Below are 22,695 nucleotides of genomic sequence, written 5' to 3' on the forward strand. Positions count from 1 at the left end.
GCGGGAAAAAGGGTCTCACTCTCTCCAGGTTAAAAATTCAAGTCCTCAAAATCCAGCAAAGTTACTGGAGGTCTCTAACGTAGAGAGGAATTGGCACATTTCTGAGAATTCTCCCTAACAAGTGGTATCCGAGAACTGCAGTGTTGCTATTTGCTACAGACGTGAGGAGCTGAAACCACGAAGTGCAGCTGAATTGAACTGTGCCCATTGCTGCCGCTGACCTTCCCATTTCAGTGTAGGAGTCCGCAGACGTCCTCCCTCTTGTCCCCACGACTGCGGCCCAGGAACAACAAGATCTGCAGAGCTGTACAGGAACAGAAGCCAGTTGGAACCATTTCTTCTAACCAAAAGGTACAGTAACACTAAGGGGACTTACCTCTTGTTGTGTAGCCTTGCTTGTTCTCATTTGAGACTTATCTTGGTTGCTTTTGCAGAGATGCTTGCAGCTTTGCCTTTCACAAGCCTCCCAGCATGTGGCCCTTCTGTGATTCTTCATTACTACAAACCCTTCTAAAACATTTTGCTTCAGTTCACCGAGACTTTTGCTCAATTGACATTGGCTGGCCTGGCTCCCTGAAAGAGACTCTTGCCTCTAACTTTGTGTTTTACCTCTCCCCCAGGAAAGGGTTAATTTATTTTGCATTGGGGGTTTAAAACACTTACCTGCTCAGAATAGTTTAACTTCCGTTTTTATTCCCAAACCCTTTTGAGACCAACTCAGTATTGCTCTAAATTTACCAGTGATATATTAATGTCCACAGTGTCCTAGTTATTCAGGTCACCTCAGGCTGTAGGAACCATGCGTGTGCCATCCCAAATGGGTACTTACTGATTTAGAGAAACTAAGAGTGTGTATTTTGAAGTGCATTTTTGTGTTGCTTATATATTGATCGCTTCTGAAGAAGGCTTATTGAACTGACTGGAGAAACTTGCTTAAAATGTGAGGTCTTTTGCAAGGAAGGCAGAGTCGACCACTGGACAAAGGAACCAAAGAAGAAACTGGAACAGAAGCTTGCTGCACCCTCCTGGATTGTTGGTTTGACAAGTGAATCCCTGCTGCAGTGCTCAAGCTCCATATTTCGAATGGACTAGAGAAGCCCCGAAATGACTACTCTTCCCTTGGGTTGGTGGGACCAACTGACCCCAACACGAACTTGACTGGAACCCCTCTCCCTGCTAGCTGTACTTCTTCGTTGCTTCTGAAACTGCGTGCCAGGGGACAGGAACACCAGAATGGAGTACATTATTTTTATGTCAGACGCAAGCTCCAGGAAGATCCTCCGGACTCTCTCGAAGCAGGACTGCCTGAGCCCATAAGGTGTCTCTCCCTGAATTTTACAACAAGGGACGGTCTGGTTGTCCAAACAAGACAGGTGTAAGAAGCGTGTGTGTGACATCCCAAAAGGGTATCTACTTAACTGAAAGTGTATTTTTGAGGTGTATTTGATTGTTGCCAATTGCCCCTTTCTATATAAGGCTTATTTAAAAACTGACTTGCATTAATAACTAAATACCTTAATCACCTTGAGTAGAAGTGTTATTTGAATACTGGTTACTGTGAATCTCCATGTTACAACCCTACAGCTCACAATTACCCCTCTTGAGATACGCCTGGCTGCTCAGTCACTCCACCAACTTGTGTAATACAGGACTATACCAAAGGTTGGGTACCTATTGCCAAGAGGACAAGGTTGGTGTAGTCACCCACAGGGTTACTGCATACAATCTTGCCCAACACTGGCTGGTGTAAAGAGTTGTTACATTGAGTATTTTGCTTTGCATGTATTCAACTAAACCCCCACAAGGCTAAGCTCCATCAAAAAAAGCAATTGTAACATGCCCCATATGGGTAACTTCAGTCAGGAAGCCCTGATCATTCTTACAGTAGATCAACTGAAAGAAATGTGTAAAGTGAGGAATCTTACAGTAAAAGGAAAGAAACAATTGATTGCAAGGTTGTTGAATCACCAAAGTTTGGGTAGTAGGCATGTAACACTAACAAACCCAAGAAATGTGGAACATGAGGATGACAGTTCAGAGTCTAACTATTGTACTAGAGGAGGTAGAGTCGTCTCAGGTTAGAAACCCCTCTTTGCCACAGCCTGCTCTTTTGCCTCAACCCATTTCCACTGGGACCCCACAAGGTCCAACATTGAGCCCAGAATAGGTTTCTCTTGAGACAATGAGATTAGAATTGGAATATAAAATGCTGAAAGCTCAAACTGAAGCCAAACATAAGGACATTAAACTCTGAAGTGGAAATGCAGCATACTCTTGATATGAAAAGATGGTCTCTTGAAACTGCTTCCCTCCCAGGGTCCTCTAGGTCTTCCAGGCCCACAAAGCCTCGCCTGTCCAAAGAAGCAGGGAGTATGTATGATGCAAAACTTGATATTTTGGATTGGTTGGGTCTCAGACAGAATTATTTAATTCCCTGGCTTTTGTCTAGGCTCCCCCAGAATGCAACCGCTGCAGTAATGGAGTTGGGTGAACTTGAGAGACAAGAGTATGAAAATGTGAAGCTGGCCTCAATAGCCAGATATGGGAAAACTCCTTCCCAGTACCTTGAGAGGTTTAGGACACTCAAAAATACTGATGGTACCCTTTGGGCTACCTGGGTGTGTGAATGTTTGAAAAACCTAGATGGTTGGGTTAAAAGTTAGAGTGAACACTTTTGAAGGAATGCAACATTTGTTTTTATTAGAATCTATTTTTGATGCCTGCTCTCCCGAGCTGAGACAACACTTGGCTGACTCAAATGCGATTGATCCCAAAAAGTTAGCAATGGCTGCTGGCTTGTGGGTTGCCAGCAGTGCCACTCTCAAAGATTCTGGGGCCATGCATAAAAAGGATGAGGGTAAGCAGTACAAGAAAGAGGGAAAAGAGAATTCTAATTCCAACCATCCATAATGAGGGCCACAAACATAAGGATAAGTCCCATGGGAAACCTGGTCAGTCTAGTGAAACACCTGGTGCTACACCAGAGGGAAGTCAGCAGAAGGCCCCATTTTCAAGAACATTTGGTAAATGTTATGCTTGTCGGTCAACTGACAATGTGAAAGGGAATCCCAGATGCAAGGGTAAACCATCAGGGGTCCACAGTGCCTCCTTAGCCTTCATCCCTGAGGAAGAAGTTTATATGGCAAGTGATAACTTTCGACTATTAGCTGAAGACCCCATTGGAGTCTCATCCAGTGTTTTAGTGTCCCTGGGTCTGTGAGAACAGCGGAATGTGGATGTGTACAACTCCATTACAGATAAAACAAAATAATATTACAAGGACAGTGTAATTGTAAATGGTCAGGAGACTCCTGCCATTAGAGACACTGGGGCAAGCATTACAGTGGTTGATTCACGTTTTTTCAAGACTGAGGAGGTTGCTAAGGAACCCAAAGGTCCCACTACACTTGCTGTCGACCCAATCCAGATGGTTCCAATACTGCCAACTCTCATCCAGTAAAATAATATGACTGGTAGAACACCCGTCAGTGTACAAAATGAGGTGCCTGGGAGAGTCCTGTTGGGGAATGACTTGGGCTCTTGGAGTTGTATCAAGCACCCCCAGGCCGCCCAGTAAAAGGAAGCAGGAGCATACTAAATTGGCCCGAGAGGCAACTTTGGATGACTCTCAGTTGGAGGTTACAGACGTACTTATAAACCCCTGAACACAGGAAGGACACCCTTCTAATACCAGCCCAACAAAAGAAACAAAGGGGAAACCCAAAGTCTCAGGAAGAAAGAAAGCTATAATACCTAAACCTGCTCCAAGGACATCCCAGAGAGGACAGTCCCAGGTCACCCCAGTGACCACTCCACCAGCTGAGGCTGAGTGGGAGGACCAACCAGAAAGTGGTGAAACAGCTACTGGCGACAGAGCTGGACGAAGCCCTTCCCTAGGTTGGAGATCTGGATCCTAAAGACCATCCTGACTTTACTTGCAGAAGGTGGGCCCTCTAGGGAAGACTTCAGCAGAGGTCCAAGAGTGTCCTACTCTTGAAGGACTTCGCCAACAGGCAGCTTCCCAGCTGGAAGGGCAAGAGGCAAGGAAGCATAGGCTGTACTGGGAGGACAGCCTCCTCTACAGTGAGCCTATCCCAGGGCACTACAGAAGACTTGTAGCGCCCCCAGGTGGTGCGACCCCAGTTTCTACAGTTAGCCCATGAGATTACTCTGGCTGATCACGAGTTTCAAGAAGAACAAAGAGGATATCTCTATTTCTACTGGCCCAAGATGGGGTCTGATGTAGGTACATTCTGTAGAAACTGTCACACTTGTTAGACTTCTGGCAAGAGTGGAGCCAAGAACGTGGCACCCTTGGTGCCTCTACCAGTGGTGGTATTTCCTTTTGAGACGGTAGGGATTGACATTGTTGGTCCCCTTGACCCTCCCACTTCTTTAGGCAACCAATTTATATTGGTTGTGGTAGACCATGCTACCTGGTATCCTGAAGCTATGAGGACGGTTACTGATCAGGCAGTGGTGCTAAGGCCCTCCTTGATATTTTTACCAGGGTTAGTTTTCCTAAGGAGGACCTCGCGGGGGGGGGTGGGGGGGGGGTCGTGGGACTGGCCGGGGTTCAAAACTATGTACCACTACATGCAGACCATATGAAAAACTGCGGAGTGACCCATTTTCCATTTCTATGTGTTTATAACGCGCAGGCATCAGGGCGCGGAGAACATCCTGAAAGGAAAATAGCATATTAGGGAAGTAGGACAGGGTTAGTTCGTAACAGAAGCTAGTCGGTCATGTGAATGCCAAGTAGACCCTGGCAGGTCAGGGAGCTTTTGGAAAAGATGTGTTTTCAAACATTTCCTAAACTTGCTATAGTTTTCTTCTAGTCTTAGATTTGTAGGAAGACAGTTCCAGGATTTGGCCGCTCTAATCGGGAAAGCTCTGCCACCACCGGCAGCTCGTTTCACCGATTGAACAACTAGGAAGCCTAAGTTGGCTGATCTCAGGTTTCTCCTAGGTGTGTAGGTAGAGAATTTTTCCTTAAAGTATTTTGGGGCCTTGCCATGTAGGCATCTATGAACAATTGTCATGGCTTTGAAGAGGACTCGCTCCTCAATTCTGAGCCTGATCCTTCCTTGCTGCTGATATATGCTCTCCATACTTGATTCTCTTAACAATGCGGACCGCATCATTTTGCATAACCTGGCAGCGTTGCAGCTCCTTCTTGGTGGCGCCTACTAGCATCGCATTGCCATAGTCCAAACGGGACAAAATAGTCGCTCTTGCGATATTTGCAGCGTAAGTTTCACTTATGTATGGTCTGAATGGCTCTCAAGAGTCGTAAGTAATATGAATTATTTTTCTGCAAATGATTTACTTGTGCTTCAGCCCCCACTGATGCTTCTACTAGCATCCCTAATGTTTTAACTCGGGGTAGCACTTGAATTTTAGCTCCTTTTATCATAAACTCCCTGTACTCCTCTCCTAATTTGGATCTTGTCTGCGTCGAGCCAAAGATCATGAGCTCAGTTTTGCTGTTATTAAGACACATCCAATGCCTCTGCATCCGGATGTCAATGATTTTGTAGACTTCTATTTTTGCACAGTCTGTGGCGTAATCTCCCGTCATTTCAAAAACCAGCTGGGTATCATCAGCGTAGTTAGTGAAAAACACACCAATGCTTTCTAATAAGTCACGGAGACTACGCATATAAATGTTGAAAAGCAGAGGAGACAAACTGGCTCCCTGCGGTACTCCAAATAGGATGGGAGCTGCATCAGAAAAGGTGTCTCCCGATTGAATGCGTGCCTTCCTATCACTTAGGAAGGACGCTATCCACGCTAGTGCTGTGTGAGAGCAGCCTACGATCTTATCTAATGCCACTTTAAGTAGGCGATGGTCCACTAAATCAAATGCTGCACTGAGATCGAGGAGCATAAGCATCCCTGATTTGCCCTGTTCTATTAGTTCTAGCATGTGGGACTGTAGGTCGAGCATCGCTGACTCCGTACTATGTGCTGTTCTGAAGCCTGATTGTTATTCAAAGTCTCCACATGTTTTTGTAACTGATTCGTGGCGATTTTGTCCAAGATCTTCAGTACAAAATTGGAGTTTGTTATAGGGCGAAGGTTGCTGGGGTCCTTCGGATCCAGGCCTGCCTTTTTAACCAAAGGAGTTAGTGTTACTTTAATGTTACTGGGTATTTTCCCTTCGGAAAATGATGCATTAATTATTTTAATAAGGGAAGGAGCAAAAAGCTCTTTATTGTCCAGAATCATTTTTGTGGGCGGGGTGTTCTCCGCACAGGATGTAGGTTTCATCTTAGATAGTAGCTGACAGAAATCCTCCTCTGTTATGGCTTTGAACTGAAAGCCTTCACCATTTTTTGGTCTGAGTTCTTCCCTGGTACAGGTTTCCGTACTAGTGGACTCCCTTGCCTGTATTATGTTTGTTCTTGCTTTTGATATTTTGCCAGCAAATGCTGCTTGAACTCTCACAATCTTCTTCAGAAGGATTGTGAGGTAGAGATAGTGCCTTTGGTTTTTCAACGGACTTGAGAATTTCGAAAAGTTTACTTGTAGAGTTAACTGCTGACTCTATTTCTCTATTGTAATAGTTTAGTTTGGCTTCTTTGACTGCCTTTCTATACTCAAGATCCTTGAGTTTCCAGACATTTCTGTTCTCTTGTGATTGGTTGCCAGGCTCTTTCTTTGGCACGTTTTTCTTGTTTCAGAGTATTAATTGCGTCGTCGTACCATTTACATCGGTTATTTTTCCTAACGGATTTGTTTTTTAGTGGGGCATGCTTTTCTACTAGTTTTTCCAAGCCAGCGTTATATTTTGCAAGCATAGTCTCACAACTATAATTTTCCCCAAAAGATTCTAGGACTTGCTGTAGACATGGTTTCAGAAGTTCAGGTCCTATATTCTTAAAATTTCTACTTTGGATTACTATGTGTGGGTTATCCTGTCTTTTGGGAGGTGGTTCAAGTATTTCAAAGGTAACCAGACGGTGGTCGGACCAAATACACGGCTCAGTAGAGACGTTTTCTGATTGTACATAGTTTGTACAAACCCAGTCTAGCTGGTTCCCTTGGGGAGTGGTAGGGTCATTGTTAATGAGGTGAAAGGCCATGTTATTCAAGGTCTTTTCTAAAGCCAATTCTTCTTTGTCAGCCGGATCCCCCTTCCACCTATTCATATTGCCTACTAATAAGGTGGCGGAGTTTACCGAGATTAACTTACTGATTTGACTGGTCACCTCGTTGTCAAAATCTGAAGATAACGCAGGGGGTCTGTAGACCACAATAATATTCAAACATTTATTGGGCGAAAAGGTCAGTTTTAGCTGAATAGACTCACAGCCCGTACATTCAAAGCTGGCTTTGAAGAATTGCAGTGTTTCTTTTGCTATAACTGCCACTCCACTGCCCAGACCCTTATCTCTGTTTTTATTGTACATAATATATCCCTCTGGGACCGCAGTTGATGCTACAGGGCCAATAGGCTCCTTCAGCCAGGTTTCTGTTAGGCAGATTATATCTAAATCACTCTCTTTTATAAGATCATGGACACTAAGTGCATGTTTACTTAGTGAGCGAGTATTTAATAGGCCTATTTTCAATCTTGTGTTGACTTGTGTGCCATCTATGCTCGGCCCAGCCTTTTTGTAAGGCTGGTTTGTGGATGGCTCTATTCTCCCTATAACATCTTGTTGGAGTGTGTGAGTAGCTGAGGGGTAGCCCCTTCCCCCATACTTCCAGACATTACCTACAAGCTCTCAACAGCCTACCATCCCCAAACCAATGGGTTGGTGGAGTGTAACAGAACTATGAAGAGCATGATTGGTGCTTTGGAGGAACCCCTTAGAACAAAGTGGGACCTTCTACTGCCATGCCTTCTCTTTGCTTATAGAGAAGTCCCTCAAGAAGGGGTTGTTTTCAGACCCTTTGAGCTGCTCCATGGTCATCCGGTTAGAGGTTCATTGGCCCTAATCAAGGATGGGTTGGAGAGTGTTCCTTCACTACAGAGAGTCACCGACTACGTGCTAGGCCCCAGGAAGAGGATGGCACTCATGAAAAGCTTCAGATAACCTGAAAGCAGGTCAGGCTCTGGTCAAACATTGGCATGACCAGAAGGCCAACATGGTGGAGACCGCTTGTTTTGTTTATGGCACCTACAAGGCAGAGGGCCTTACAGGACAAATGGTTTAGACCCTTCAAGATTGTGAGTGAACTTGGCGGTCTATTTAGTGGACTTGGGCAATCCCAAGGAGGCCCCTAGGGTCTATCACACTAACCATCCGATTGCTTTGCTTATAGACTCTGATCAAGAGGAGGAGAAGGAGGAGAGTGAGCCTCTTCCCTGATCTCCCCAAGGGACAAGCCTCAAATGAGAATTGAAGGAGTAAAACTCTTCAGATTGTCCTCTGCAACATCAGGAGTGAAAGACTCAGTTTAATCAGTTTTCCTCCCTGTTCTCACTGACACCAGGCTTGACCGCTTGGGGCCAGCATGATATCCTCGCTGGTGAGTCTCCCTGTCACAAACGGGGGTTACAGAATGTAAGATCCTAGATAAAGGAAGATGCTTAATCTTGGTGTTATAGAGCCATCTACAGGTCCATGGGCTAGTCCAGTTGTACTAGTGCCAAAAGCAGGAACCAAGAGCTGAGATTCTGTGTGGACTATAGAGCTAATGCAGTCACCACGACTGATGCCCATCATTTACCCAGGACAGATAAGTTGGTGGACAAACTTGGTTCAGCCAAGTTCCTCCGTACATTTGACCGGACATCAGGCTATTGCCAAATGGCGCTGACAGACCATGCCAAGGAGAGAACTGCATGTTCCACCTCTGGAGGCCTCTACAAGTTTAAGGTTATGCCTTTTGGACATCAAAATGCACCTGCTACATTTTAGAGGATGGTGAATTTAGTTCTGAATGGGTTAGAGGACTTGCATGGAATACTTGGATGACATTGCAGTGTTCAGTCCCGGGAGGATAACTCCGAGGCAACGTGCTCGCCTTGGAAGCAAAACGACAGCGCAGCAGGTTCGATCCCCAGCGCTGCGCTTCGAAACCTCTGGGTATTAAGCACGTTACAAAATAACCAATCATGCCATGTCACTTGGGAAGAGCATCTTCTCCACCTTTGATATGTTTTTCAGGCTCTGGAACAGGCCCATCTGACCATAAAAGCAAGTAAATGTCAAATTGGTCAGAGTAAAGTGGTATACCTTGGACATGAGGTAGGAGGAGATGAAGTAGGTCATTGTCTAGCAAGGTACAAGCTGTACAAGACTGTGTCACCCCTACTACTCAGACCCAACTGAAAGCCTCTCTGGGTCTCACTGGGTACCACAGGAACTTCATAGAGAACTATGAGAGTGAAGCTTCTCCCTGGAATTTGATCTCCCCACCCAAATTCCCTAAGAAGGTTCAGTGGAAGAGGAGTGCACTAAGGCTTTTTGAAGGACTGAAGAAAGCCCTTTGTCAAGCTCCAGTCTGGAGAGCCCCTGAGTACAACCAAGCCTTCATTGTACAGACAGATGCTTTTAACACAGTGATAGGTGCAATGTTGAGTCAACTGGATGAGAAAGGCAGGGAACACCCGATCTGATTCATCAGTAGGAAACCGAAGCACCGTGAGAGGAAGGTGGGCAACTATTGAACGCAAATGTTTTGCCATTGTGTGGTCTCCAAAGTAGTTTAGGCCATACTCGTATGGTTCTACATTTGTTATTCAGGCAGACCACCAACCCTTGAGATGGTTAATGCAGATGAACAGGGAGAATCCAAAATTGTTAAGATAGTCCATCAGCCTGCTAGGGTTTGATTTCACCATAGAACACAGGTCGGGGTCTAATTACCAAAATACTGATTGTCTCTCCAGAAAGTATGACCCACTGGAATAGGAGATCAATCCAGGAGTGCATTAAATCCACCTGTTCCTTAGTCAAGAGCGGAGAAGGGGGAGAGAAGGGGGAGAGAAGGGGGAGAGAAGGGGGAGAGAAGGGGGAGAGAAGGGGGAGAGTTTTCGGAAGAATTCTCATTTCAGTGCTAATTCCATTCAACCTTCGAGACCCCAATCTCTTGCCGAGTCTGCTAGTAACCTGCACAAAAAGGCAGTAAAAAGTAACCACTGCCACCAGCTATAGGTTTGTCAGTGTAACAAAAGATTACATAAGGAGTGGGAGGAGCTACAATGTAACCCGCTGGCTCCCAGCAACCCACAGAGGGTGGTGTGTGCTGGACCCACAAAAGAAAGATAAGTTATCTTAGTATTCTTGGGAACTCTAGTTCTCACAAGAAAATGTATCTCAACAGAAAGAGAAGTTCAAGGGACCCCCAGTGACACTGCACACCGGGTGCTGGGTGTCAAAGCAAAAAGCAGATGCCTGCATTAAACATATGTTGCTTGGGATTCCAAGATGGCTGCTGTTGAAGGAGGACGCGTCTGACCACCTCTCCCTCTCAGGGCCGCAAAACTTAACCCATCAACAATGCAAAACGGGTGATCAAACGTATCAGTGGGACGCGTTAGCAGGGCTACCCCCTCGCCCCCGTAAGAATGACCACAAAAGAATCACAGCACTCCGGACTAGAGGGGAGCTCCGTGAGGCAGGCAGGCAAGCCCCGCCAGTGGAGGAGATTGCAGCAAACAAGTACCGCACCAATCACCGAGAGGTTGGCGGGCCTATCCTCGATGTTGCTCTTCTGGCCCGTCGGAGGAGTGTCCATGGTGGCAGGGGCTGTGGCGCCCCGGGAAAGCAGGAGCGACGGCCCGCGTGGCGGTGAGCACCCACGCTGAGAGGGGGGACGTGGGAGCAGTGTGCGAGGACTCGGGGGAGGGGCGGGGGGGGGGGGTTGAGGGGGCCGCCCGGCGGAGACCGGTGTAGAGACTCAGCAGACTCCCTTCCCATTGCTGCCAGCGAGCCGTGGGGCAGCAGCGTATACAGCGGCACCCTGCACGGCCGACCGGGAGCCGGTTTGGAGCCAACATTGCGGAAGGAACTTGAGTGGGGGCACTCCCAGGCGGACCAGCAAGTAAACAAGCGCAGCCCAAACGCAACAGTGCCAGCCGTACCATCAAGCGGGGAGCAGCCTTTGTATGCCTGGCAACGGCCAGATCCAGGCCACCCCCTCCACACAGACGGTGAGGGAATACACATAAAATCCGCTACAGGGAAGGGAGGAGGCCCATAACAAAAAAAGGACACTGCCTGGTGCCTCCAAACGGGGGGGGCTCACGAGTAGCACGGCCCACCGATCCCTTTCAAGCGGGTTCTGAAACAAACTTCCCCCACCAGCTGCCTAAAAGCACCGCCCCAACAGACAAAAAGTAAATAGAACTAACAGTCACAGCAGGACAAGCCCACTGTCACTTGGGATCGGGCCTCCCCTGGGAGCGGGCGGCCCCGTGAGGTTCCCCCTCCCAGGTCAACAACTAAGGTCCCCCTGGGACTACTGGAGCAAGTCCCCACGCCATACCACCATCAGGCCCACCAAGGAGTATAAATGTCCAAGACGCAGGCCGGGTCCTCCCCGCCGAGAAGCCAGGGAAAGAATCTTAAGCAGTTCTGGGGGACGCAGGGCGGTTTCACGTCCACACCGGAAGACTTGCCCATTCTAGGCTCCATCTCAACCTGAGGAAGGATGGAGGGAAGCACAATGAATAAAGAGGACATGCAAGCGTGCTTTAAAGAACTGCAATCGCAACTATTCACTTCAGTCCAAGAGCAATTTAAACTTCTTAGGGGAGAGATGGTGCAATCAATCCAGGAAATCAGACAGGATGTTACCAAATTGGGGGAGAGAACTGACACACTGGAAAGAAAACTCCAGCAAGTAAAGGAAGACTCTCAAAAGTTTGAAGAGACACTAGATAGGATAGCCCAGACTACCATGTACCTTGAACAGCAATGTGAGGATCTTGAAAATAGATCGAGGAGATCCAATGTCAATCAAAAACCTACCAGAAACCATAGGGGACACAGACCTGAAGTCCACAGTCACGCAGCTGTGCACGGAGATCCTGGCCGAAGTAGTAGACCCATTTTACACCCAGAGAGAGCAGATCGAGGAAAGCCAGGCAATCCCCTCCGATAAGAGTGAACGGCCAGGAAGTACAATTATACCAGGACTTGGCCCAGTCTACCCTGCTTAAAAGACAGCTGATGGGCCCAGTGGTTCGCCACTTGTCTGCGGCCCAGGTGAAATACAGATGGACTTTCCCGTTCGGTCTCCCATTTACATGGGAGGGAGTACAACACAGGATGTAACTGGGCAGATCGAGTGGAGAAGATGAGGCACGCCAGGAGACCCAGAGGAGACTCAAGGGGCCAGACCAGCAGGAGAGATGGGAGACGGTACACAAGAAAGGAAGCGTAAGGAAGAGTAAGGAAGGCCAGGCAGGCCCGGGGGCACGCCAAGCACTCTTTGATCCCTGAATAAACTACGGACCACTGATGCAACGCTAATTGGAGAAGAGGAACGCGGTTGACGCACTTGTTAGATAAACAGCAAGCCAAGGAGAGGAAACGGGAAAAATCAGATGGAATCTCTAGTGGGGTTTAGTAGTGGGGTTTAGCACTCCCCACGATGTGTTTGAGGGAAAATATGAGCCGGGAGCTCTGGACACAGTCTCACGGCATGTAGCAACCCGGCCCTGACCTCATGGGTATTGTTTGGGGGGGGGGGGGGGTTGGGAAGAAAAAAAGGGAGACCGCAGGACACAGTCTTCATCTGAAAAAAGAGGCGACCACAATGTTTATGTTTATCTATTCACCAACCTTACAATGAACATAACACATAAGATCCCGGTGACAGTGCTCTCGCAGAATGTACGAGGCATGAATACCCCCATAAAAAGAGCCAAACTGGGCAGACAGGCTTGGAAGCAGAAAGCAAACATTCTACTGTATCAGGAAACGCATATCAAGAGAAGTGTTAAAACCCGCATCAAGATAAAGGAGGCGAAACATGTCTTCCAGTCAAATGTGGAGGGGAAGAGAGCAGGGGTCCTGGTGGCCACTAAGGAGACTCTGAAAGCCCAGATCCACAACCATAGATCCGACGGGGAGGTATGTCTTCCTGAACATTACGGTGGAGGGGGGACTGATCACCCTGGCGTCAGTCTACACCCCCAACGTGGGCCAAGAAGCATTCCTCAAGGACATGATAGTTTCTCTTGAACAATTTGCAACGGGAGAAGTCATACTGGGAGGGGATCTGAACCTGGCTTGGAATCCCACTCAGGACAGGTTGGGTAGAACCAGCGAATGATCGAAGGCCCCCTCGGAGGCACTAAAGACATTTGATTCCCTCTCCCTGTCCGACGCCTGGCGAACACAGCACACATCATGGGGACCAGCGGGGCTTCACGCACTACTCCCATGTCCACAACTCTATTGAGGATAGACTACATATGGGTCTCTACGGCCCTTCTAGGTACAATCAGATGTGGAAACGGGCCCCATCGTCCTCTCCGATCATTCCCCAATAACTTTGTCCCTGGCACTCAAAGCTAGGGAGGGTGGGGTGTGGACCTGGCGATTTCCCACATATCTCCTGCAGGACCCAGTGCTGGTCGAGGAAATCCAGGAAAGGATCGACACGTATTTCATAGAAAATGACACAGGGGAGACCCCTCAAAACACAGTGTGGGATGCCTTTAAGGCAGTTTTGCAGGTTGAATTAATAGCAATGAAATCCAAGAGAGAAACAACTAGGGCAATGGGAGAGAGACCTGGAATCTCAACTGCTTGATGCGCAGAAGAAGGCAGCAGCCAACCCCAGCAGGGCCAAAAGGCGAGCCATGCAACACATCCAGGGCCAGTTGGAGCTCCTGCATACCCGAAAAGTGGGCCACGCGCTCATGAGAACGAAATAAAGAAACATCCTTGCCAACAAGGCGGATACCCTACTCGCTCGGCAGCTCTGGGAGGTGACCAGGGAAAGATCCATCTTGGCACTGGTGGACCCCTCTGGTGCCTGGAAAACGACCAACGACGTAATGGGTGAGATTATGAGATCCTTTTATCAGGACCTATACACCACCAGTGCGCCATCAAAGGAGGACCAGGAACTATACCTTCTGAGGGTGCCCCTCCCGCGTCTGTGAGGAAGCCTGGGAAGCACTGGACTTAGATATCCCGCAGGAGGAAGTAGTGCTGGCTATCAAACAACCCAAAGAACAAGGCACCAGGCCTGGGTGGGTATACTGAAGCCTTCTAAAAGAGATTGACATGTCTTAGCCCCCAGGGCTCACAAGCCCGTTTAACACCTTCAAATCAAGGGGTAATATCACAGCGTCAATGAATGAGGAAAAACTAGTGCTCTTTTTGAAGCCGGATTAAGATCCCACCCTCCCAGGATCATATAGACTGATAGCTCTCATTAATCTGGATGCAAACCTCTTTACGAAGGTCCTAGATAATAGGTTAACGGATCACCTGTCTTCTCTGGTGGATGCGGACCAGTCGGGTTTCGTCCCCACAAGGCAAGCAGCGGATAAAACCAGGAGAGTGTGCCACATAATAGAAAAGGCCGAACGCACCGACATCGAGGCTATACTAGTCGCCTTCGATGCTGAGAAAGCGTTCGACCGAGTCGAGTGGTCGCAGCTCTTTCGTACAATGACACATGGGCTACGGGGACTCCTATGGAGGGATGTTAAAGGCAAACTATAAAAGTCCATCCTTAAGAATTGCCGTCAACAGCTTCCTGTCCAAAACGGTCACGCAGACGAGAGGCACAAAGCAGGGGTGCCCGCTGTCCCCTCTCCTGTACGCCTTGTTTCTAGAACCTCTCCTAGCAAGGATTCGACAACAGCACCTAATTAAGGGAGTGCAGATGGGCGGGGTGGAGCACAAAACAATGGCATTCGCCGAGGATATGCTGCTGGCACTGACCGACCCAACCAGATCCCTTCCCACACCGATGAGCGAGCTGGAGGCATTCAGAGCCATTTCAGGCCTCAAAATAAACAAAAACAAATCAGAAATACTGAATCTATCGGCCAACCCCGTGACCATCTCAAACCTGGCCCAGGAGCAGGGAGTGCAGTTGGCATGAGACAAGATCACCTATCTCGGAGTGAAGCTCACCTCCAAGACGAGTCAACTGTACACTGCACACTATCCGGAATTGCTCAACCACTTCCAAAAGCTGCTGACGGGATTGACGCCAATGTCTATATCGTGGTGGGGGCGCTTCTCGGCAGTGAAGATTACGATTCGCCCTAAAGTCTTGTATTACTTCCAAGCCCTACCAATCAGGCTTCCCAGGTCTTTCTTTCGCTCTCTAAACAAAATGGCATCCTCATACGTGTGGCAGCGCAGGAGACCAAGGGTGGGAATGGCCACATTGACAGCAGCTGTTAAAGTGTGGAAAGGCCAGCCCCCCCCCCCTCTTTAAGAGGTATTACGAAGTGGCGCAGCTGCGCGTCGTTAAAGAATGGGTGACAGATTACCCACAGACCAAATGGGTAATGCAGGCCGGGGGCCGCTCTCGAACCTCTTGTGGTCTCACAAGAGGTACAGACACATGAACACGCGATTAAGCGACACTCTGGGCGCTCCTCTCAATGCATGGGACTCTGCAATAAAGCGAAGAAACCCAACAACACACCCCTCTCCATTCACGCCGCTCTTCCACAACCCGACTATCCACCGGGATGGACCCAAAGGCCTTTATGTCATGGAAACAGGCGGGCTGTACCAGAATTGGGAATATGTACAAAGGCAGGTCAATCAGGTTGTTTGAAGACTGCGTACAAGAACTGGGAGTGGCGAGGACAGAGAAATACCGATATGTTCAATTGAGTCATTGGCTGTCTTCCCGGATCAATGAAGAAGCGGGAACGAGAGATCTTACGCAATTTGAGACCTATATGATAACTGATCCAGGTACGCGCGGGTTGATATCCAATTTCTACGCACATCTGAACTTGCAAGGGGAAGAAATTAGCTGGTTGTAAATGAAGGTGGGATGGGACGCTGGGGAAATTCTGCGCTCCCACTGAAGGAACTTAGCAGAACGTCACCACTCTGACAAAATCCATCCACCTGAGGGAAATGTGGCCAAAAGGTCTGCTGCAATGGCATATTACCCCGAAGAGACTGAAGGATGGGTATCCTAGCACGGACGGTTTATGTTGGCGTGGATGTCGTCAAGAAGGAGACTGGAAACATATCTGGAGAGCCTGCCCGAGCATCATCCCCTTCTGGAACGAGGTCAAGGCACAAGTGGGGAAAATGGTCCAGGGCGCAGAAAAGCTAGGGGATAGTGTATGGCTGACTGGCATATGAGACCCCACACAGAAAACACTCCAAGCGCCAACGGAAGGTGATCATGGTTCTGGTTGTGGTGGCCTGGCTGGTCATAGCCTAAGGCTGGAAGCAGCAGATGCCCCCCGACAACTCCAGTGGCTAAGAAAGGTATGGCACTTTATAACTATGGAATAGGTGACATGTAAACTGCAAGGAGCCACCGAGAACTTTCACTTGAACTGTGGCCCAATTCTACAATATCTTCAGAGTGACTATATGCTCCAATGGTGTCCCCATAACATTCGTATCCTCAATATGTTTTGAAGCCTAAACTAGTGTTCTTTGCTTAAAACTGGTTGCAATCTTAAGCCGTCTCGAGTCTAAGGGAACCGGGGGTAGGAGGGGGGATGGATGTTTTCGATGTTGATTCTTGTTGCACTTTAAAATCAATAAAAAGATAACAAAAAAAATGAAACATCAGTACAGTAAGAATAATCCCAGTCGCAGAAAAAGAATGAGTGGTAAAAAAAAGTCACTCGCTCAGGAGATTAAAATAAAAAAAGTCCAGAGACCAGCAAAAGTGCTGGGGTTCTCAGGTTAAAGGGAATTAACAGAAAAAGAAAATTCTCCCAAACAAAAGTTCACCCATAAAAAATAAATAAAAAAAAGTGTAAAAGACTAGGTGAGAGGGGAAAAGGATTCCCATTAACCTAGGGACAAGGTTAAATAATTACAAAGCCTCAGCAAATTTTTCTTGTTTCTTGGATTGACAGGCCAGGAAGACTGATCATGAATACGAAAATCTTACCCAACACCTCCAAGATCCATTTCACCACTTAGAGGACGTCAAACGGCAATGGTACCCCCAACATGTCCTAAACACTAGCAGTTTTACTGGTGGAAGGGATTAGGACTCGAGGTTACAGGAATCACACTACACCAAACACACTTTCCTTAAAGAACCATCACAAGGGAAGACTGAATGTTCTCATTTCACCTTTATTTCAGGTACTGGCATAGGATATTTCCTAGAATTGTATTTATCCTAAATTATGGGTTGCTGCCCTACATTGCTAGGGTTCCATCAAAGTAGAGTAGGGGTCTGCAACCTGCAGCTCTCCACATGTTTTGGACTACAACTTCCATGGCTGCTTACAATATACTATGTTGGATGGGGCGTATGGGAGTCTTAGCCCATAACATCTGGCGAGCCAAATGTTGCAGACCGACTTATGTAGAGAAAAAGGAGTGGCGGGTGAGGCGTTGAGGATGCACAATGTAGGCTCTAAGCTGCAGGCATTTAGGCATATTTCAATGGCTTTTTTTCTAATAATTCTGCTGTGCAACATGCTCCTGTCCCCGAGATACATACACCAAGTATGGAAGAAAGTGGATAGCGTGCATATTATGTTCATGCCATTTACTGGTAATGTCCAGCACACAGACATTCTACTTCCAAAAACAGACAACCAGCAACAGCCTGCATATGCTAAAAATGCCCATAAATACAATGTTGGCATAATGTGTAAACATTTTGAAAGATTTTATTTTACAAGCTTACAATCAGATGTGTATATCATTTGTATACCTGTATTCAGCACCCCATCCCTTCACAAAGCTCATTCTTATGGTGCACATTCTGGTTAACTGGTAGACTGCTTCAAAGCCTTGGTTAACGGACTGAGCCAGAAGAGCTGCAAACTCCTGATTATTGAAGATCTTTAGGTTGCAACCTGGAGAAATTGAGTAAATCATAAGTTATATACTATTCTCTGCATCCGTCTGTATGCTCTAACCATTCATACACATTTCAAATCAATCTATGCGTTTATATGTAAACCATGCAAACTAAAAACAAATAAAGTGTTTCAGTTAAATTAAACTGGCATATATTAGCCTCACTAATTCTAAAATGACTGAACACATGGTCTACAGAATCTGTAACACTGGATGTCCGTCACACTGGTTTTGTTAAGTGCGTTGGGTGCAATCTGAATCTATTCCTCTTGAACATCTTGAAATCTCGATCTATTCAAAACAAGAAACCCATGTTTGTCGCATTTATCGGCTTTCAACAAGCTTTCAACAGCGTAGATCGAACTCGTTTATGGAACAAAAGGGAAAAATGGCACTGCCCACACGACTTGCTCTCTGCAGTAATAACCTTACATGAAGAAATCACCATTTGTGTGCGCCTGACCACAGCCGGCCTATTGACTCAAGAGATCAACACCTCAAGAGCACTTAAGCAGGGATGTCCATTGGCGTCGGCCTTATTCAGCCTCTTTATTTCCGATTTGAAACTTCCAATTCTATCAATAGCAAATCCACCGAAAATAACTGGCACCCCTCTGGGTTGGATGATCTACGCTGATCTTGTAATAATGGACCAAAAGCGGATTGTAAACAGTTGAGGCTCGCTGTAATCCTAATTTACGTGGAACACAACGACTTGAAAATTAATGTAAAGAAATCAGAAATTCTGATTTTACGGCCCTGGCATGACCGGATACCAAAATAAATAAAACAGATCACGGCCAACGCACCGATTTAAGCAGTAGGTGCAGGCAAATATCTGGCTCTCTGTGTTAATGCAAGTATCGATGACGCCCCACAAATAACGGACCTTAAATGGCAAACGGAAACCAAAAAAAAAAAAATGGTCACTCCCACTCCCTTACTGTGGCTACTATTTATAAGCCACCTGGCCAGAACTCCTTCCTCTCCGAGTGGGCCGACCTCTCCTCCTTCGTAGTCTCGACCACTCAACTCCTCCACCTTGGAGACTTCGCATCCACCTGGATGCTTCCTGTCCCCCCCCCCCCCCTCCGGACTCTTTCGCGACCTATGCAACTCTCTATTCTCCCCTCAGGCCCGAATCACTCTGCAGGGCACACTCGGATTGTTCTGATTGCCTCAGACCTTAACCTTTCTATGCCTCTCACCACTCCTCTTCTCCTGGAGTGATCACTTTCTCCTTTCCTCCAGCTCACCCTCTCTATCCCTCAGGCCAAGTCCAGCACTGCCACCCACCTTCTCAGTCATCTGACCCATGAAGCGCATGTCAGTTGAGGCTTTCGCGGCCTCTCCCCTCCTCCCCCCCTTAGGCTGACACACCCTGACACAGCCCTTTCCATGCTCCACTCTGCTATATCTAATTCTCTCGATGCTCTGGCCCCTGTCATGAGGATCTGCCTGAAGCCCAAAGCGAAATGCAATTCCTGGTACAACTCTGACCTTGTCACCCTCAACCGCAAGTGCAGGGTGGCTGCGAGGGAATGGCGCGCTTAATTCACATCCTGACAAACTGTCCTGCCGCCAGCTCCAAAGGCAATACCGGCTCTCAGTCCTCACCAAGAAGAGACCTCACATCCAAGCCTGCATCTCTGCTGCTGTCCCCTCAACCCCCTCCATGGCTATGAAAGTCTTGTCAAAACAGGTTCACCCCTGTTCCTCCAAAACCATCAAGAACCACATTGACTCTAGCTCATGCCCTGGCCGACTTCTGCAACCACTCCTTCGCCACTAAGGTCTTCCCCCCCACCCCCCCTGAAGCACACTTGTACACCCTCGTAAGAATCCCTCTGCTGACCCGTCCTGCCCGGCTAACTATCGCCCAATCTCCATCACCCCTTTTCTGGGCAAACTCTTGTAAAAATTGGCCATCACCCAGCTCATTCTCCACACTGAATCTGTTGGTTGTCTCCATGATCACCAGTCTGGCTTCAGAGCTGCCCTAAGTACGGAAACTGCTCTCCTGAACATCCGTGAAGACCTGCTCTCCAACGTGGATTCCAACACCCCGTGTCCTCATCTTACTTGATCTCTCTTCTGCCTTTGACACGGTTAACCATACCATCCTGCTGAACTGACTCCACGATAACCTGGGGATCACTGGTCAGGCCCTGGCGTGGCCAACTTCTTTCCTCTCTGATCGACCCTCCCAGGTTCAACTTGGGTCCTACCTCTACCTGTGGTGTTCCCCAGGGGTATAACCTCTCTACCTAGCTGTTCAACCTTTACCTGGCACTTCTTGCCCACAGCATTGCAGCGCTCTGCCCCAACTTCCAGTGCTATGTGGATGACTCAGCTCATTTTCAGGCTGCCCTCCGCCACCTCTCCTCCCTCCCGCCCTCCCTCATCTGACTGTCTGCCATCCAGGAGTGGTGTGCTGCCAATAATCTGTCTTAATGCCGGTAAGACAGATTCTCCGCATCGGCACACCCGCGCCCTCCTTTGCTGTCACTCTCTGGCCGGCCTCTTGGCCCTCCTCCCACCTGCGAGACAAAAAACCTCGGGGTCATCTTCAACTCCTCACTCTCCTCTCCCCACATTTTTGATGTCTCTAAAAAGTCACACTACCAGCTGCACCTTCTCAAAGGGCATTCTTCCTTTCCTCTCCTTCCCCCAGAAGCTCACCGTCTCCAGAGCTCTGATTCTCTCTAGGCCTGACTATTGCAACAGCCTCCTTCTAAATCTGCCTGCTTCTACTCTCCACAACTCATCCAGGACAGCGAGACTTGTCCTTGGCCTCAAGCCCAGGGATCACATCTCTCCTAGACTGAAATCTCTGCACTGGCTGCCAGTGGCTGCGAGCATCAAGTTCAAAACCCTCTGCATTGTCCATAAGGCCTTCTGGGGCCTCTATACCTTAAACTCTCTCGTCCTAAATATCTTCCCTCGAGCACTTCGCTCAACCGTCTCCAACTCCCTCAAGGTCAGTCGCTTCTCTAAGCAACGAGTTGGTGGTAGATCTCCTTCAGCTGGGGCATCCCTCTGGAACAGCCTCCCTGAAACTTGTGGAGAATCATCTCAGATTCCGGAAGCACCTCAAAACACTTCTCTTTGCTTCTGCTTTCTCTCCTCCTCTCCCATGCAGACTTCCTGGCTGATACCGAAACTGCACTGGTTACCTGGCCACCCTCTGATCTCGGGACCAGGTACTCTTCCCCCCCCCCCCCGCTGCTCACCTGCTCTGGCTTCCTAGCAACCCTTGCACTTGGGGACTGTTTCTTTACCCCTACAGCCACCCCCCACCAGCACTTGACACCCAATGACTGCACTTACCCCTGTACTTGCCACCTGTTGGCCGTACTTTAGTATCCCATGTACCGCACTCACCCCCCCCCCCAACCATACTTTCCCCCGTCCCCCTTCCCACGCACTTGTGCAATTTGAAAGACACCTGGCCTAGTAGGATCTTTGTCCGTTTTCCCTCTGTTCTCCCTCCCTTGCTTCGTCGCGCCTTGAAACACTTGTGCATAGGCCCATTACAAATGCCATATCGTATATTGTAAAAATAGAGGATTAAATTAAACATATAGGCCCAGATAAATCTAGGGGTAAATAACCAGGTTACTCACCGTAGTGACCACCTTACTCCTAGTCCATAGTCCCCTTGCCTCAATACTTATGGGACATTCCTCCATCCTGTGGGACGGGACCAGAGCACTTTGTAAAAGCATCACATTTTGCAAAAATGTGTCCGTCTCTTTACGTGGGGGTACTGCACGCGGCCGTAACCCCTCCCTTCGTAGCTCCACCCAGCGCATCGCCCATCAGTCCTTTTCTATCGCCAGGTCAGAGACCTTTAAGCAATAACAGAGCAACCTTATTAGAGGGGCGGGCGGGCGTATGGAGGAAAGGGGACTATGGCCTAGGAGTAAGGTGGTCACTACGGTGAGTAACCTGGTTATACTCCTACGACCCGTCCCCTTTACTCCATACTTATGGGAGATTCCCAAGCACTCCTCACATGACCCATGGGCGGATGGAAACCCCTTTACTGAAAAAGGGGTTTTCAGCACAGCCTGCCCGAACTGAGCATCAGATCTGGAGCTCAAGTCCAAGCAGTAATGTTTACAAAAAGCCGATAGGGAGGCCGAGTAGCCGCTTTCGCAATGGTCTCCCAAGGGACATACTTTTGAAAGGCAACAGCAGCTGCCTTGCCCCGTACCAGATGTGCATGAATCCCTTTAGGAGGCTGTAGGCCTTGAACAGTGTAAGACTCCGAAATACAAGCAGCAATCCATCTGGAGATAGTCGCTTTGGAAGCCTGCTCACCTTGCGGGCTGCCAAAAGGTCCCCAAAAGTTAACTCCTAAACTCAGAGGTTCTGTCCAAATAGAACTTAAGAGCTCTTCTAACATCCAGGCAATGCAAAACCCTTTCAGCTTCCGAAGCTGGGTTTGGAAAGAAGACGGGTAGCGAGATTGACTCAAATGGAAATCGGAGACCACCTTTGGTAGGAAGGAAGAATTGGTCCCAAGGACAACCTTATCCTTGTGGAAGACTAAGAATGGATGCTCCACCAACAAAGCGTGGAGCTCACTCACTCGCCTTGCCGAGGTAACAGCGACCAAGAAAGCCACCTTCCACAAAAGGTGCTTAAGATCTACTGTAGCCATTGGTTCGAAAGGCTTGTGGCACAAGTCTGTAAGGACCACGTTCAGATCCCACGTCGGATG

General features: G+C 48.1%; 1 protein-coding gene across 3 annotated transcripts in view; it reads right to left on the minus strand.

Annotated features, from left to right (window-relative positions):
- SMAD2 (SMAD family member 2) overlaps positions 1-22,695 on the minus strand; it is a 357,823-nt gene that overhangs the window by 53,055 nt on the left and 282,073 nt on the right. For all 3 annotated transcript variants that reach the window (XM_069626941.1, XM_069626943.1, XM_069626942.1), the window contains one exon: positions 17,818-17,962. In XM_069626941.1, the coding sequence (XP_069483042.1) occupies positions 17,818-17,962 (145 nt within the window). The remainder of the gene's footprint in view (positions 1-17,817; positions 17,963-22,695) is intronic.

Source organism: Ambystoma mexicanum, chromosome 6p, assembly GCF_040938575.1.
Source record: "Ambystoma mexicanum isolate Mex_15411 chromosome 6p, UKY_AmexF1_1, whole genome shotgun sequence".
Taxonomy (NCBI): Eukaryota; Metazoa; Chordata; class Amphibia; order Caudata; family Ambystomatidae; genus Ambystoma; species Ambystoma mexicanum.